This window comes from Colias philodice, chromosome 25, assembly GCF_061535455.1.
Source record: "Colias philodice isolate Cphi_HAF_F1 chromosome 25, ilColPhil1 Martin Lab GWU primary, whole genome shotgun sequence".
NCBI lineage: Eukaryota > Metazoa > Arthropoda > Insecta > Lepidoptera > Pieridae > Colias > Colias philodice.
Window position 1 is genome coordinate 1,408,835 of NC_143110.1, and position 19,211 is coordinate 1,428,045.

The 19,211-nt window shown below is 33.5% G+C and overlaps 1 protein-coding gene across 13 annotated transcripts in view; it reads left to right on the forward strand.

The window, feature by feature from the left end:
- shot (dystonin-like protein short stop) overlaps positions 1 to 19,211 on the forward strand; it is a 300,260-nt gene that overhangs the window by 187,245 nt on the left and 93,804 nt on the right. For all 13 annotated transcript variants that reach the window (XM_089710553.1, XM_089710550.1, XM_089710555.1 and 10 more), the window contains 6 exons: positions 3,042 to 3,257; positions 3,691 to 3,908; positions 4,498 to 4,730; positions 5,179 to 5,329; positions 6,698 to 6,781; positions 8,721 to 8,990. In XM_089710553.1, coding sequence (XP_089566679.1) covers positions 3,042 to 3,257; positions 3,691 to 3,908; positions 4,498 to 4,730; positions 5,179 to 5,329; positions 6,698 to 6,781; positions 8,721 to 8,990 — 1,172 coding nt within the window. The remainder of the gene's footprint in view (positions 1 to 3,041; positions 3,258 to 3,690; positions 3,909 to 4,497; positions 4,731 to 5,178; positions 5,330 to 6,697; positions 6,782 to 8,720; positions 8,991 to 19,211) is intronic.

Here is a 19,211-nt window from a genome sequence, read left to right on the forward strand (position 1 = left end):
TTAGATACCATAGTGCTGATTTTAAAGCAATGCGATATTTGAAAAATTTTATACATAAGTAAGTAAGTAATTAAAATTTTAAGCCCCATAGTCCAATTAATGGTTATAGTATGCATTTTTTATTATATGCCTATTTTTAACGAATTTTCATCCCACGTCCAGGTAACCAATAATTCAATTTTATCCCGTGATGTCATCAGCAGTTATTGGCCTTGTAGTTGATACCGCAATTTCTATACCGTAGGCGCGTGTGGGCCTGTGACCACAGTGCAATGGAATACAGTAGCCAAGTGATAGGATATATTTTATACTAGCTGTGCCTCGCGGTTTCACCCGCATTGCAACTGTATGCAATGGCAATGAAATGATTCAACGCGGTAAAGTAACCTATATCATTTATATCGTACATGCACAAACATAGCATAAAACCGCTCTGTTGCGATGTGAAAGAAATACACACAAACAAACGCTCGTTACAATGTATAATATTGATAAGAGATCTGTCTTTTTTTAATGAATCGAAAAAAATAGACTAAAAGAAAAGCTTAGAAATAATATAGCTTTCTACCAATGAAGATACGAGATGCTAGATTTTACAATACGAGATTACGTCGTTTTTGAGTTAATCCAGAAACAGACTTACAAAAATAAAATTAGTAGTTGATAGCAGGAGTGGATAAACAATTACACGCAATTTAACTATTGAAAACCAGATTGCGAAATTCAATTTCAGTTCGGACGTTTTTTGTCTAAAAAATAACGTTAACGAAAAAACTAAGCAATCTTGTATCAATATATCAAACATTCGATTCTAAAAACAATGCCATATTATATTTATTTAATCGGTTACACATGAAAAAAAAACCTTCAATAAAGTAACAGATAATATATTTTCAGACGCAGTCTCACGCCTTTCTTCGAACTGTTGAGTCAATGTTCTTTTTTACTCTGTGCACATCTCGCCCGCTCAGTTTTAGTTGTTTTGTCATACCGTCCACGATACCGATCTGATATTGTTTTACATAAAATGTTTTAAAATGATACGTAAAATATGTTTAGTGTATAGAAAGAGATCTGTGGAGAGGCGTTGGTGGGAATATCGATTGTCAGGTGCCTATCCGTGTCTAGACTCCGTGACCTTGTGTTTTTTTTATCTGTGCTCTGAATGGACAGTGTTATTCATAGATTTTAAGATTGTTTATGTTGAAATATTGAATGACTTGAACTTGGGAAGGGAATGCTTTAACGCCTGCGTTGTCATTTGATTTTGTATTATTGATGATAATTGATTCGGTTTGTGTACGAATATGAATTATGATTTATTTATTTTGATGTGTAGATTAGAGGGATTTGTGGAATGTGACAGACAGATATACTGTACTTGGATTAAGTTTGTTAGGTTACGATTAAATTTCTAAAATAGGGCTTAAATTATAAAGGGAGAAATTGTATTAAATTAATTATGGTCTTATTAAAAAACACACGCAATTAACAAAATAAGACTTCAATCTTGAATGAAGTAAATATCAATTCGGGAATTTAAGATTTTAAATCAAGCATACTCGATGTGAATTAGGTCATATATTTTGAAGTCTGGATTCAGTGGATTGTGTGTGATTCATGCTTGTTTCTTCAATTCAGATCAATATTTAAACTTACGTAAGTCCTAAAGAGGTCACAAGTTTGGTAAATTGCCATAATAAGAGTAATATAGCGAACGATTAAAAATTTATCTGTATGTTCACTATATATAGCAATAACCTCCCCTGTATTTTACTTAAAAAGTACCAAAATTAAATATTCTAATTATTTCTTAAAATCCCTAAATCCTTTTAGTATACTAGTGGTCCGCCCCGGCTTCGCCCGTGGTACCTACATGTTTAAAGTTTAAACTATCCTATCTCTCAAGTTGGATCGAACTGCACATGGTGTGCGAATTTTATTATAATCGGTTAAGTGGTTTAGGAGTCCATTGAGGACAAACATTGTGACACGAGATTTATATATATTAAGAATTATTAAAAACTACTTAATATATCGTAATAAAGCGTTATCCTGTCTTTAAATAAAAAATAGTGGTTACTTTTTGCATTCGTATATATAAAGGTTTTCTAGATACAACATAAACAATGTGATATAAAATAATTATTATTATATTAGTGAGAAATACGGACATTTTTCAGTATTTTAACCTTACTCCAATAAATCACTGAATTGAACTTGTCGTAAGGTTAATTGTGCCAATGCACGAGGAATATTACCTTGTTATACTTTTATGTGATCTTATTTTTAAAACTTGATTAAGTTAAATCTCCTTAATTGATAAAATCATGAAATATTGTGTACTACCTTAAGAAATTGGTCGCTAATAGAAAGCTAAAAGAAATTGAGCCTTATGGTTATACGGATAGGATCCATTTTACTATCTCCAATACTATGAAAACAAAAGTATCTAGGTAACATCGCAATACGTGGAGGAAAACTTTCAGATACGATAGAGATGACGATAAACAGTACAGTAATATATAGATTTAGAAAACGGTACATTTTTAATTGACATGCATTTAAATCATATCAAAATTGGCACAGGCAATCCATTTTGATTTTAAGAACTATATTTTAAATGTACTCTTAAATATAGGTTTTATATAAATTTTAATTAAACGATTGAAAATATATGAAGCTGTAGAAATGATGCAGCATATTCGATTAAACGTTTTAAGATATGGTCGATAAAAATCCCTGGCCTAAAATGATAAATCAATGTTCTACTCGTGGATTTTGCTTTGAAAAAGTTAGTTTTCATATATTAATTAGCTCGCAAAAGCTAGTAATTCAATATGTGTTATTCTGATACATAAGCTACATCACTGCTAAGTAGGTATTATCAAAATCCGTTCAGTGGTTTTCGCGTGCAAGCGTAACAAACTCTCACAAACTTTCGCATTAATAATAATAGTAGGATTATTAATTTTACATTTTACTGGTTCATAACTGGTTCATAAAGTACATATTGCTAATATTTGTTATTCCCCTTGCAGAGGACTCGAAGAATGCAGCGCGAATCTTCACGGAACAATCGTCGAACCTTCTCGAAAGGCTCGAGATGTACGAACGGCAGTTGCACGAGCGGATCGCATCTCATATACCGCGAGATCTCGACTCGTTGGAACACCTGGTACTGCAGCATAAGGATTGGGAGACCAGCCTGCTGGCGTTGGCCAATGATGTACAAGAGGTGCAAGATACTTTTAGAGGTTAGTTTGGCCGTTTTTTCGGAAGGATTGGAGAATAAGTTTAGGATTAGAAGAACCAGTGTCGATTTAAGGGCTATAAAAGTAAATAAAAAATAGTAATAAGTTAAGCATACTGTCTTGTTTCTAAAGAAATAGCAAGAAAAAACTATAGGTGATGTAACTTCATACATTTAGCCCAATTTGGAGTAGACTGTGCTTATGACTTTTCTTAATTCACGTAAGACGATGCCTTTTCTTATTTTTAGATGGTCGAAATATCAAGTTAAGCAATACCACATTTGGATTAATTTTTCCATGTAGCTTTTACATATACACATATAAAACACACACACTTGTAAAATTGAGTTCCTGTAAAAACCATTTCTGGTCATTAAAAATGTTTTAAATCTTACCTGTGTAAACAAAAAATCTAATATTAATCATACTTTTCCAGGTATCGCCCTCAAAACACCAGCGATGAAGAAAAGCCTGGACAAAGTGATGGGCAAATGGAACGACATGCAATCCAAGAGTCAGCTCTTTGTGGAAAGGCTTAAGTTTGTGGAAATCGTCGTGAACAGCATGGAGGAGAACAACCAGACGATATCCGAGTTTGAGATTAAGCTGGCACAGTTTAACGAACTGCCCAATGATGTGGAACTGCTTAAGGATGTAAGTGATGCTTTTTATTGGTAGAATAATGTGGCATTAGTTATAGTCTATACATATTAATAATAAAAATAATATATACTTACTAGTGGTCCGCCCCGGCTTCGCCCGTGGTACCTAGATACATGTTTAAACTACATATCCTATCTCTCAAGTTGGATAGAACTGCACATGGTGTGCGAATTTTATTATAATCGGTTAAGTGGTTTAGGAGTCCATTGAGGACAAACATTGTGACACGAGATTTATATATATTAAGATTATATGGAAAAGCTTGGTAGATGAATATTCTATAATATTACACTGTTTTAGAACATAGTAAAGTAAAGTAATTTTTCTGTACCTATTTAGTGAATTATCCAGATTTTCAATATTGTGCGCAAAAAACTGGCGATATTTAATTATTTTAATATGGCTTATCGGGTTCAATTAACCATATTTATTAGTGCAATATGTTTCAAAATTGTTTATCAAAACTTGGACATAAATAATAGTATATCTTCAAGTATATTTAAGTTCCTAGTTCCTTTTTATATCCATAAATTTCAAATTTTCACTCATAACCAAAAATTAATCACAAATTATTCATCAGATGCACGAAGACCTCCTCCGCATGCAAGTGGCTGTCAGCAAGCAGCAGATCCAAGTGGACCAGATGAACGATGACGCTGAGAACTGCCGTCGTCTGGTCGAAGGTTCTAGAGCTGGTCTTCCACATTCCACCTTACCGAGGAGTGGAAAGCATGTAGACCTGGAGCGACTGGATAAAGAGGTGGAACTGCTGAATGGCAGATGGAGCCATGTTTGCACGCAATTGGCTGAAAGGTAAGGATGGTAATTTTGGGTAGATTTATGTTCAAATAGAATAGATGATTGATGAAGTCTAATTGAATAAATTTTATTGTCATTGAATGGTAGGAATTATAGTATGTTATTTGAGTTTTTCGATAAGGATAACTTAAGGAAAGAATTTCGCTATGTTAACAAAAATAGCAGGATTTTGATTTCGAAAAAAAAATCACCTGCAGTAAGCTTATTTATTATCTGCCCTCATACCATGCTGTCTTCAAGCAGTATTAAGTCAAGTGTGGAAAAATGACAGGGTTATAAGATTCCCATACTGAAAATAATACTGCTGCCGTAAGACATCAATGTTTTTGACAAGTTACATTTTTGAAATCTCCAATTAACCCATGTGCAACCAAGGCAGACTAAACTTCCAAATAAAGTTATTGTTTTATAATTGTTTTTTTCATATATCTTTTTTTTACAGATTACGTAGCTGTGAAGCCGCATACCAATTGCTACGTAACTTTAACGCCGGTTTTGAAAAAGAAGCAGAATGGATAGACGATTCGTTCAGCAAGCTCCAAGCGCAGCCGCCTATCGAAGTGAGGCCCAAAGAGCAGTTGGAGCCCACTAGGGTATGATATTCATTCATTTGTTCATTAATTTATTCATTCATTCGATGAATAATTGTAAAATTACGACATTATTAGCGACATCTATAATTATGATTAGATATTGAATTGAAATATTTAGTCTTCTTTCATTATTTTATTAACTTTAAGTAGTAAACCTATAGGATGAGTAAAGTAGTTGTTCATATTTTTTCTAAAATAATATGTATGTTACGGCTAAAGGTAGGTGAGAACATAAACTTAAGATTAGCCGGCTAAACTTAGGTTTATTTTCGACGAGGTGTTAATGTTAGTTTGTTCTATCTTTAGCCGGCTAAACTTAAGTGTAACCGCAGGCCCGTGGCTAAAAATGTCGGGGTGGGTAGATTTGGTTACTATAATACATGTAAGGAACAGGGCGAGTGTTTTCTGGCACTTCGCCGGCTGCTGCCGCAGCACGCTCGCTGCGCTCGCTCGGCTCGTGCGGGTCTTAAGAGTTCTAACCTAACCTAACCTAGCCACCAGCTTTCTGCCCTGAGTCGGGGTGGGTAGATTTGGTTACTATAATACATGTAAGGAACAGGGCGAGTGTTTTCTGGCACTGTGCGGGCCCCTCAAGCCCTCCACCGGCCCGGCGCTAACCAAATCTACCCACCCCGACATTTTTAGCCACGGGCCTGCGGTTACACTTAAGTTTAGCCGGCTAAAGATAGAACAAACTAACATTAACACCTCGTCGAAAATAAACCTAAGTTTAGCCGGCTAATCTTAAGTTTATGTTCTCACCTACCTTTAGCCGTGACATGTACATTGTACAATAATGGCGTTGGCTATAGTGACATCTATTGGTGGACATTGTAACCAGCTTACAAGTTTAGAACAATTCGCTATAATATTTTACTAATTGATAATAGTATATATCTTAAATATTTTGAGATACTGAATATATGTTTTTTTTTTGAGTATATTTTAAAAAAAGCTACTACCGTCTTGAAGTTTGTTTGGTATTCGTCACATTTATCTTTAGTTAAAGTTTTCAGTTATAAGATCTAAAATATGTTTATACAATAATTGTAAAAATTTTAGTATTTATTCTCTATAGTGTTATTAACATGAACTATTAATTATTGTCAGTCACTGTTGTATTTTAAATTTTGTTTAATGTGATTTTAAAACATTAGAATAATATTATTCTAATCCATTCAAATAACTTGCAACGTATTTAACTTATTTTAGAAATAACTACTGATAATTTTTTATAACGTTTAATCGTTCAAATATTTGTATTTAACCTATTCTAGTATAGATATACTAATAGTTTTTAACGCACTTTGCACGTACGGTACGCACAATAACTAAACTACAATGTGGGTTGTTGTGGTTGTTTTACAGAGTTTACTCACGAGCGTTGTGGAAAGGACGCCAAAGATTGAAAAAGTTAACGTAGACGGAGGAAGGTTCATACGTGAGGCGAAGGTAAATATCAGATGGGTAATAAAAGTGTAGGGAAGTATTTTATACTGTGGCGTCATGGATTCTTAAAGAAGAAGGAATTGATGAATTCTAGAAGGGGTTCGAATTTGAAATTGTGTATGGAGAAGTATTGACTGTTTTAGTCTGTGGCTTCGAGATTGATTCAAATGGAATTCTAGAAGGAATTGTTCCATTTTTGAATCGATGAATTCTAGAAGGAAAATTTCGAATTTTAAATTGTGCTATCTATGGTGTAATGTTCGAATTTTGAAATTTTCTACAGTTGAAGAGCGTTGTATATTCTTTTGGCAAATAGGGTGTTTTTTCTGAGAGATTGTGAAAGGTTGTAGACTTTCAAGTCCAGCATTTCCTCTTGGTCGCTGTCGCATTTCGTTCTTGTAGTATGTCGTGCACTTTCTGCTTTGGTTTATGGCACAGACTATATTTAACTAAATAGAGCTGAATTCATATAGAGATAGTTTTTTTATTAGCATTTTGATGACGTAAGAGCTATTAGTAGAAATAACAAAATTAAGTGCTTTGCGCTTATTATGCGTGCAAAAAGCGACACGCTAATTTAATTCGCTCTATCTATGTTAATATGTGGGCTTTAACAGCAAGCTTTACAAATAAAATAACGCTACGCCTTGCTTCTTACTAAAATTAACAATTCTTTGAATGCGGGATGTTGTGATTGTGTTTCTTTTTCCAAACTTCCCTTTCCAATGTTGTCAGGTTTTTGTATGCACGAGCTTTGGGGCTACCCTGTATATAGACAGTGTTGCCAGTACAAAAAAAAAGATGAAAGTATTGTTAAAAATACCTATCTATAAGATTGTAAATAAATACCACCGTTAACACCCACTATAAGTCAAAAGAGGCATTATATTACTGCCTACACTAACTAAATTGAGTCAAACTGTCGCACTACTTCAAAACGTTCGAATGCAAATTATAAATTCAAATCAGGTTCTAGAATCAATCGAATACGAGATTGTTCTGTTTATGAATTAAATTTAAATAAAAGGTCAATGAACGCAGAAATGGGAGTATTGCCATAATTCAAATGCTTTTTTGTTTTAGAAAATTTAAATTTACAGAAATGGCCATTAGTAGCTTTTGTTTAAATACCCGAAGATTTGCAATTAAAATTTTATCGCAAAGATGGTTTTGATAACTTTGTTTTATAAAAGTTAAATGGACCTTATATTTACTCTAAAAGACGTATAGTTATAATTTATTCTAATAATATAATAACGCTGAAGAGTTTGTATATTAGTTTGATGATTATGTACATGGTTCAGTCAAAAAAACCGCGCAAATCTCGGGAACTTTGATTTGAAAAATTATTTCAGTGTTAGATAGCAAATTTATCTACGAAGGCCATAGTCTATATATCATCACGCTATGACCAATAGGAGCGGAGCAATACGGGGCACAGCTAGTGCAATATAAAGGGGTATTTTAGACGTTTGCTTACCAAATGCACGTTTATGGGTGTACAAGTGTCCGCACGGTGTTGCACGCATAGAATATATCTTTCGCATGACTTCTATCCTGGGATACTTAGCTGGACTCGTATCAAATTGGCCATTGTTATCCTAAAACGGAATGTATGTGCTATGAATCCAAAGAAGACGCCTGTCTCATGTTTTGAAAGAAGGAATCCAAATTTTAATGTATAAAAGGTAGTATGAAAGGTAGACTGGCTGGAAATGATTTAACATTAAAAACGAACGCAGATTGCTTTTTACAAACGTAAATTCAAATTTCGAATTTATTGAATTCCATATTCAAATTTCGCTTTTAATTCAAACAATGGCAGTCTTAGCCAGAGAACGTAACGTTCCATTTTCAAAATTAATTTTTCGCGAATTGTTAACTGGCAGTTTAGAAAAAAAGCAGTCTGCGCCAACTAACAAGCTAACCAACCTAACTCTAGATACACACATCGCGTTGCCAACGTTACGTCGAGTGGCTCTGTGAAGAGATACATCCATCGCTTGACGTGAAGCAGTTAAAGAGACAAGCAGATATAGACATGGCGGAGAGGCTCCGAGTCCGGGGGCTCGAGGGGGAATTGGTGTCCGGATCTGATGCTGTAGCACGGGAGCTGGATGAGCTAAATGCGAAACATCAGAGATTGCTCGATTTGTTGTATGAGAGACTGAGGAGGATTGCCGCGGCCAACCCGGGAGATATTGTTACGTTGGTGAGTAGATTTTGTTTTTTATAGTAACGTTTTATTGTTTTATTTTGTTTTAAACGTGCGTTATATATGGAAGATTGAAATCTAAAATTTATATTTTAATGATTTTAGAGTCAAATCAGAAAAAGTTTTACGTTCAAATACTTTATAAAACCTTCACCTAGACTTCGACACAAAAATAACTTTAACAATAAGTAACCCTGTCTACTTGATATCTATCGTGTTTTCGTCTAAACTGAAGATATTATTTTGTTAAAGGGAATGCAATTTTCGTATATAAAATGAAGTTTATTGTAATAAGTAGTTACGTAGTAAAAACTAAAAAGTTAAGTGACGTTCACACTAGCGATAAAGCTATACATAAGCAAAACCTTCATTATATATTTAGAAATAATGTAACCAATTTGGTGATGTCATAGGACCTCGAGGCAAGAGGTCTTAAACTATTCTATTACAAGTGATTTGAATATACATTAACGGGTGACATTCTACACTGTAACCAAGGTTTTATGTCTTTCTTTCGACTGTTTAATATTGAAGAACTAGCTTACCGCCCGCGGCTTCGCCCGCTTTGTCTAAAACCTAATAAATTATATACTAAAACCTTCCTCTTGAATCACTCTATCTATTTAAAAAAACCGCATCAAAATCCGTTGCGTAATTTTAAAGATTTAAGCATACAAAGGGACATAGGGACAGAGAATGCGACTTTGTTTTATACCATGTTGTGATGATGATAAATGAAACAATTATTAGTATACTAGCTTATCGCCCGCGTAGTCGAAGAAAAACCCGCATAGTTCCCGTTCCCGTGGGATTTCCGGGATTAAACCTATCCTTAGTCCTTCCTCAAGTCTCAAGCTATCTCTGTACTAAATTTGAAGTAAATCCATGCAGTACGATTTACTTAGAAACGATAGGAATTTCTAATGTTTCTTATTCTAACCCATTATCTCAAATTAATTCAATGTAGCCATCTTGCTATTCATAGCTTAGAAAACTCAAACGAATGATTGTTCATGAAAATCGGTCTAGCCGTTCTTGACTTGGAAACTATGCCAACGTACTTTGTACTTATATGTACTTCTTGTTATTAAAATTAAATACATCGATGATGTAGACGCGAAGTATTTAACACAATTGTAGTTATTACTTACGTGTTTACGATTCAAGTTAATAATCTGAGAAATTATAGTCATTACAATGATTGCGTTCTGTTAACGGCTTTGAATATAGTCATAAATGATAAATGGTGTAAGACATAGTTTTGAAATAAGCTTAGTAATACGTAATCCATACTAATATTATAAATGCGAAAGTAACTCTGTCTGTCTGTCTGTTACTCAATCACGCCTAAACTGCTGAACCAATTTGCATGAAATTTGGTATGAAGATATTTTGATACCCGAGAAAGGACATAGGCTACCTTTTATTGCGAAATATGTACCACGGGCGAAGCCGGGGCGGACCTCTAGTAGGTAATAATTTGTTACATGAAGGAATATTACATTTGTTTTACATAGGACTAGTTTAATTCTATATAAGGGAGATTTTTTAACAATACAATATGCAGTTTTTAATTCCTATTTGAAATCACTAAATAAAATTTCTCCAACTCTATCTTTTAATATTACTATTCCTTCAATTAATTAATATACTCTTATATTACTATAGATTGCATATAAACATTTTTTATGTGAGACAATAAACAGTAAATTATGGGTAAACATCGTAATCTTAGTACAAATAACTACGGAACCAATTCTTCTACACAAAATGATGAAAATAATAAAACAGTCGTTATGTACTAAAAATAATACATTAAAACCACAATTACGTAAGAAATCTCATGGGAAACAAGACTTCAAAGCAAAGAGTATGATCGAACAGGCTCCTTGTAAGGTGATCGCCCACGGGTGTGTAGGCGCATGCCTAGTAATTGCCTGTCTAGATGATAAACATTTATACATATACATATATATCTTCTTAATACTATTATAAAGGCGAAAGTTTGTATGGATGTATGGATGGTTGTTACTCTTTCACGTAAAAACTACTGAACCGATTACAATGAAATTTAGCACACATATAAGAGGGTAACTTGGATTATCATATAGGATAGGTTTTATCCCGGAAATCCCACGGGAACGGGAACTATGCGGTTTTCCTTTGAAAACGCGGGCGAAGCCGTGGGCGGAAATCTAGTTTGTACATATAAGTGTACAAATATAGAGTTGGATACAGTTAAACTTTATTTTAAAGGCTTGTTAGTGCAATGCAAATAAAATATGTGCCTACACAAAATTATATAGGTACCTACTTGAATTTATGGGAAAAGAGAAATTGTTGTTAGTTTTCCCAACTTTTATAGTGTTATTAATAATATTATGAATGATTTACGACCGATTTTTTTGTGCCCATTTCACATTATTTTGGTAAATGTAGATCATTCTAATATTATTTAATCTAAGGGTGCGGTTCAGAAATACGTGAGAAATACCCTGTTGCAGTCTATACAAATATTAAAAGATAGAAATTGGGTAAAATTGAGTAATTTCAAGCAGGAGAAAACTGCATAAATTATATTGTTAAAGAATCTCGCTTCTATAGAATTAAAGTAATCCTATGTAAAACATGTAATATACAGCTTCGTGTAGATAAATACTAAAATATATTTCTTTTGCGTAACTAACCTAACTTCAATAAAATTGCCTATCGTGGTCACGGTACATGCTTTGATTCATTATAATCGTTTTATAACAAAGAACGCGTGAAATATTTTTATACTTTCTGAAGAAATTTCAATTCGTTTAATTACTGATAGCCTTGGTCTGTGCGTTAATTTAAGTATACAATGTAATAATCTAAACTGAATCAAAATAATAGTAGGGGAGGCCAAGAGGGGGATTTTGGGATTTACTCGAGCGCGTCAGATTACTATAAGGGACGGTACCTTAGCTATTCATTAGTACCTCTAGTCAATATGAGCAGTTATGGTTGGTGGGTGCGCTCAGGGGCCCCGCTGGAAAATTTGAATAATCCATAATTCCCTAAGGTTGAGCTCGAATCGTCAGATTAGCGAAATGGGGACTTCTTATATTGTAATTAACCCCCCCATATATTAATCTGACGCGCTCGAATAATATTACTTTAATTTTTTACCCTTTCTTCATAGCGATTAAATCGCCACTTAAATCGTCAGATTAACGTATACTTTTTTTCAGTGACGTCCTGGAGCATGCAAAATATCAATATCTAACGCGCTTGAGTATTTCCAAGCCAATTTTTTTCTTTTTTAAATTAAAAAAAATCAAAAAACCCTTCCCCACCGCTAAAAGTGAAAACATTATAGGACCTTTTTTTCTCGCTATGGTCTAATCTACCAATTCTAATAGGTTCCCGTGACGCTCGAGTAAATCCACATTTAGCATCCTGGGCTCCCCTACTATAAGGAAAGCCATTTTTACGTGATAGAGTCACAGAATTTACAAAAAAAGTATCACAGGTGATAGACGCGCACCAAATAAACCAAAAACTTTAAGAAAAATATTACCGCAGTGAAATATTTTAAATTTATTTTTATATACCTACAGGGTTTCCCACTATTGGTATACTAAGCGCGAAGGGACTTGTAGTTTTGCATACACTGATCACGTAAAAAATACATAAACAACAATATTACGTCAAAATTTTTTTGCTAATTTTTACGAACTCAGCGTATGCAAAACTATAACCTCCTTTGAGCTTAGTATACCAACAGTGGGACACCCTGTATACCTACATCATGTTTATTGTACCTACTCGGAGGACTATTAAGTCGTCGGAGGTAGGTACTAAGTTCATTTGTTTTTAACGCCAAATAATCTTGAATAGTTGCTTATTACGATAGGTGGATAAGCCATAGAAATATTAAGTAGCTACCCATACTACTGTATTTTTATATTCAGCTCTTTCATTTCATCAGGAGAAGTCATAACTTGGTTGACCTGGATCATGATAGTTCATCGTACTACTTATATATTGTAAGCGATAGCTAGTGCACATGTTTTTATGTATGTCCAACGAGTTTCCTATTTAACTCTAACCCACTTGTTCAGAACTGGTCGAGTTTTCTGTGCCCTGCGTTTCACCATTTTCATTGCGTTTATAGTAATTTCTAAATGTCACTGAGGTTTATGTTTATTTCATAGTGATTTTCTCTGTGGGTTTTATTTTGTTGTACTTGGAGAATAGTATTTTATCATTTAGGGTTATGGTTTTTCTGCAGGCCTAGTTTATGTCTAATATATTTACTATCTTCAATCTTCAATTGGTAGTCCTAGATTTAATTTGATGTAAAAATACACGGCTTTGTGCGCTCCAACAAACTAGATACTGCCTAAAATATCATCCAAATTATAATAGTATTTATACGCAGACACGGGACATGTGACAACTGCGATGTATGTAAATAAATACTTAACGATTAGTATTAGTACCTATATAATATCAATAGTGTATAAACGCTATTGTTTACCCTGTAATCCAATGCAGCGAAGACTTTGAAACTTGAAGGGTATTAGCAATCGATGAATCCTATAAAACGATTTGCCGCGGCGCCAATTGCCACTGGACGTAGGCCAATATTATTGTATTACGTCACTATACGTGGTATATCAACAAATGGGCGCGAATCGAGTTCGCGGTTTTTTAGTACCGCGACAGCGACTACAGTTACATGACGTTTGTCGCGCCAATCCGCAATTCGAATTTCGAATCGAACGAAACGAGCAAATAAATGTTTGAGTGCCAGTGTTAAAAAGGTTTTGTGAAAGAGTTTTTAGTGTTTTTTTTTTGTGATTTGTTCATGGCAGCTTTTTGGATTATTTTCTTTTTTATTGTGTGTGCGGTTGTAAATATGTAGAAATAAAATGCGAGATTAGGTATCGATGCATTTCAGTGGGTGATAAGAATGTTATTTCGAACGAATAAGAAAACGCGTAAAATGTTGTAATTCTGAGCTGGTTTAGTCACGAAAGATTAAATCATAGCCGTAAATAAGAATGATTTGAATTGCGGTTAAATATTTATTTTCCTTTTCTCGATTAAAACGTGTTTTACCTAATCGCTAATGGAAATAACTCATCTTTTTGTACGTATGTTTTTTCAGTATAAATTTAGAATCGTTACACCGTAGGTACATTATGAATTAAAATATATTTACATAGTAATGCTTACGCCGCGAATATAAGTTTTGTAGAGACCATATACCTAAATATTTAATGTCTTCCTTTTATTTTACTCGTGTTGATAACAAATCCCTAGTTGTTAAAAATACGTTTATAGGGAAGAACAAGAGCCATTTTCTCATCATCTAACCAAAATTCACTTCAGAACAGTTTTTTATCCGCTTTTTTTAAATAATGTCTCCTCTTTTATATTTTCACAATAGAATGTGACACATATCATGTACCTACAAACAGTTTATCATTACAGTATAAACTTATCAATAATATCAAAATAGGTAGCCATAAAATAACAATTGATTACTATCGTTGCAATTCGATGCATGTAATATCTTATCTGATAAAATATAATTCGTTATTTGTACTGCTAATCCTGATATACTTTGATAAACTGTTGAACTTTTATTTGTATAAATGTTTTTGAAGAAAATAATAGAGGGATATTAAAGAAGCGTCGAAGATGACTCTCAACCGTGTCTCTCTTGATTTAATACTTAAAAAAAAAATTATTGGAATAATAGAATAAACTTATACAAAAAAAACAATATGAATAAAATCGCATTTGCAAAATATAATCATAAACATGCATTAATGCATGTAAAAAATTTGGTGAATACAGTTTTTGAGTTTGAGTTTATACTCATAAAAAGCTGGAGAGTTTGTTACTGTGTATGTTTGAACGCGGTAATCTCAGGAACTAAGTACTAGTTCGATTTGAAAAATTATTTCAGTGTTATAGATAGCCTATATAGCATTACGCTAAGACCAACAGGAGCGGAGCCATGAGGCGCAGCTAGTATATTATAAACCTTTTAAATTAATAAAAAGACGTACGTAGGTATGTATTGTGTAATATTTACAGGAAGTATTACTCACACAGTGCATGTGTAGGACGTGAGTGATCTCTAGGTTTTTAGTTCTCAACCATCCGGATTATGACATTTTAAATCTAAACTCAAACATTTATTTATTCAATTAGACTTCTTCTAGAAGCACTTTTGAACCGTCTTATCATAGTTTTACCATCCGGACTTATAGTAAAACTATGCTGTTAAAAACATTTTACACGAGTCCCAAAGTGAATATTTTTTCTATTAGAATGGAACCCATGACCTCTGACGCAATACCCGGCTATTATCTAGAAGCGCCACCATCTGAATCATATATTTTTTATTGGAAACAATATTTTTAACCGACTTAAAAATAACCTCAACTTTTTACAACTCCTTGGCGGTTTCTGTTACTAAACTAGAAATTATGACGAATCCTTCCTAGTCCTTGATATTATAAATGCGAAGGTTTGTGAGGATGGATGCATGAGTATGTGTATGTATGTTTGTTACTCTTTCTCGCAAATACTACTGAACCGATTACAATGAAGTTTAGCACACATGTAGAGCCCAACTTGGATTAACACAGATGATAGGTTTTTTTCCCGAAAATCCCACGGGAACGGGAACTATGCGGGTTTTTCTTTGAAAACACGGGCGAAGCCGCGCGCGTTGTAAATTGTCTTCGTCTGCTCTACATAAGTTGTTTTGTTTTTTTTGTCATACATTATTTTTAATCTTTATAAAAAAGCACATACATCGTGACACATTTGTTTCAATCCGCATCAATGGATTTGTCGTCCGTAACTGTAGCTAACTGTATGAACAGGTTTCTGTTACCGCTTTTTAAAAATAATTAAAACCGGAAACGAGGATCGACTTTTTGCTAACCAAATTGATTTAGTGCAAGCTGTAAGTTTTTTTATACTGGTAAATCTTTGATAACTCGTAAAATAGCAGCGTAAAACAATATTCTAACTAATATGTAACGTATAGGTACTTATTTCAGAAAATGACTCTACTCTTTTATATTAGGTAAAATGGAAATAACTCTGATTTATAATGGAATTTGACCTCGGCTCTAACATATGAATTTACTAAAATATAGTTGATTTGAAATAATACAATAACAGTAACCGAATGTGGTTTTTAAGTGAGATTGAGTTTCAGTATTATTCGATACTGTATTTAACAATGACTGGCTTTTAAACACTATGCTTATGAAATAATTATACTTTGTGTATTACCAAACTAAACTAGAGAATATCCCCTATCCTATATAGTATTATTGAATAACTATTATTTATAACCAATGCTTCGTCGTTCGTCACTATATTAAAAGATATCTTAAATTGTCAATGTAGAAATTATTTCTTATCATCTATTCTTTTCTTTCTAAAATACTTTCTCTTAAAAAGAACGGATTCCCCTCTCAATTAAACTGAAACAATGCTTTCAAAATTGTTACTACCGATCGTTAAACGTATTTTATTTATATACGGAACCACTCAAACCCAGCGCTCACTCCAACTTATTTATATCCGCATAAGCCAATAAATTACCCGACCTCGCGTTTGTTACCAAAACAGTTCAAATGACATCACTTTAAGTTTTACGATTTGTAAAAACATTGCCTCTACAACCTTGGGCTTAGCTGACATCACTATTATCTAGAACTTAATGACGATAAACAACATTATTTTATATTTTATCTTTCAATCTAGTACAGTAGCAGGTAAATGGCCAAGCGTTTGTAAAATTGCTCTCTACAAATGTTGATGAATTTTAAACGCACGATTTATTTTTGTCCTCAAAAATATCAACAACTACTTTTTTGAGTGTCTTCGTTATTTTATCCTTAAATCTTTCTTTGACATTATCATCAGTAAACATGAGGTTATCCTTAAAATGGGTACTATACAATTTTTAGAACATACTAGTACCATTAAGCTCTTTTTCTGTTCCAATTTGCGTCGATGCGTTGTGTTAAAGTGTGTCAATATTGCACCCGATCGATGTTACATCCTCAAATATTATTATTTCTATTTATATATATTAACAGCATACAGATTTTGTCCCCTATCCTGTATTGTGGTCAGATCTATCAGCTGACCTTGGCCAATTCAACGAGTTGACTCTGACCGCGCGTGCTATAATTTACTTACTCACTTAAATTACAAGAGAATATTGGATTGCCACCAATTTGATACAGTAAACTTATATTTTATATTGTGAGGGGATTCTTTATTGAATTTTGATAGATTTTTTTGTTCTATTAGCGGTTATTTTAGTTATAATTAGCAGGAAACTGCGAATTACGTACGCGATTTAAGTAAACATAACCTGTTATTCGTGAACTGATTAAAATTCAATAAACAGTTAATTTAATTGAAGATTGTCACAATATCGCAACGAAAATCGCAACCAAATTCGATAAGTCACAATAACTCAACAAAAATTGAATCCTAATTCGTAAAGTTGTCGAGATTAGCGCGAAGAAACTGGCAGTTAAGAAGATTTTTTTTTCAATAGGAATAATTTTTCATTTTATACGAAAATTGTCCTGTTGCGTTTTTATAAGGGTTTAACCTAATGTAACTTTGATTAATGCCCAATGAAAATGGGTCGTTATTTCACAAGCATCATCACTACATAGTATAAAACAAAGTCGCTTTCTCTGTCCCTATGTCCCTTTGTATGCTTAAATCTTTAAAACTACGCAACGGATTTTGATGCGGTTTTTTTTAATAGATAGAGTGATTCAAGAGGAAGGTTTTAGCATATAATTTATTAGGTTTTAGACAAAGCGGGTGAAGCCGCGGGCGGTAAGCTAGTTGCTTATAAAGATCGTGTTATATTGAAAGTGGCAGTTGTATGGGCAAATTGGCAGCTGATCTGTGTACCATGCCAGACTATTTATAATTGCACGCGACATTTAGTCTGTCTGTATGTATTGTTATCAAACATGTGTGTTTTGTTGATAATAACTTGGATAGGATTGAAGATGGTGATAGTTGTTTTAATTTGTGAGGCTGGTGTCTGAAATAGGTGAATGTCACGTGAATGTAGAGCTTGTACTTTAAAGACAGCAGACTCCTTAAGAAATTTGACCATAGTTTCGAAAATTATATGAAATTTAAGCAGAGAAGAAAAAAGTTTCAATGATTATTTCCAAAAACGTACAATGACTTTTCTACGATTTTATTATATGTATAGATTTTTCAATATACCACCAACAGTTCTTATATAAATAGATTTTCGTTAACTAACGTATATTACCAAGGCCACACTCCTATGACTTCATGTGGTCATCGGGTTTCGTGAGTCAAGGCCAATGATATAAGCGGAATAGTAATTAGTTGGAACGTTTCGAACGAAAATTACGGGTGGTGCATTGTAATAACTTTTTAATATATTTTTGACTAGATTTCCGCCCGCGGCTTCGCCCGCGTTTTCAAAGGAAAACCCGCATAGTTCCCGTTCCCGTGGGATTTCCGGGATAAAACCTATCCTATGTGTTAATCCAAGTTACCCTCTATATGTGTGCTAAATTTCATTGTAATCGGTTCAGTAGTTTTTACGTGAAAGAGTAACAAACATCCATACATCCATACATCCATACAAACTTTCGCCTTTATAATAGTATTAAGATATAAGAGAGGAGACAGGAAGTATGGATGTGTTTACAAAAGTAAATAGAGCGTAAAATATTGATTATATACGTATTCTTTTAGAATTAGGCTTTTTCTGTTTATTTGAAGTTCAAAATTTCTACCAAATCGGTTCAGTAATTTTCATGGAGAAAAGCAACAAACGTACGCATTTATACAAACTTCTGAAACTTTGTAATATAAATATCATTGGCAGGATAGGCAAATAACATTAATCCATACTATAATATTATAAATGCGAAAGTAACTCTGTCTGTCTGTCTGTTACTCAATCACGCCTTAACTACTGATCCAATTTGCATGAAATTTGGTATAGAGATATTTTGATACCCGAGAAAGGACATAGGATAGGTTTTATCCCGGAAATCCTACGGTTACGGGTTTTTCTTTGAAAACGCGGGCGAAGCCGTGGGCAGAAAGCTAGTATTCGAATAAAATACTTTATGTACTATACTGTTATTATTACTATAATTATAAATATATGTAATAGGCTTTATA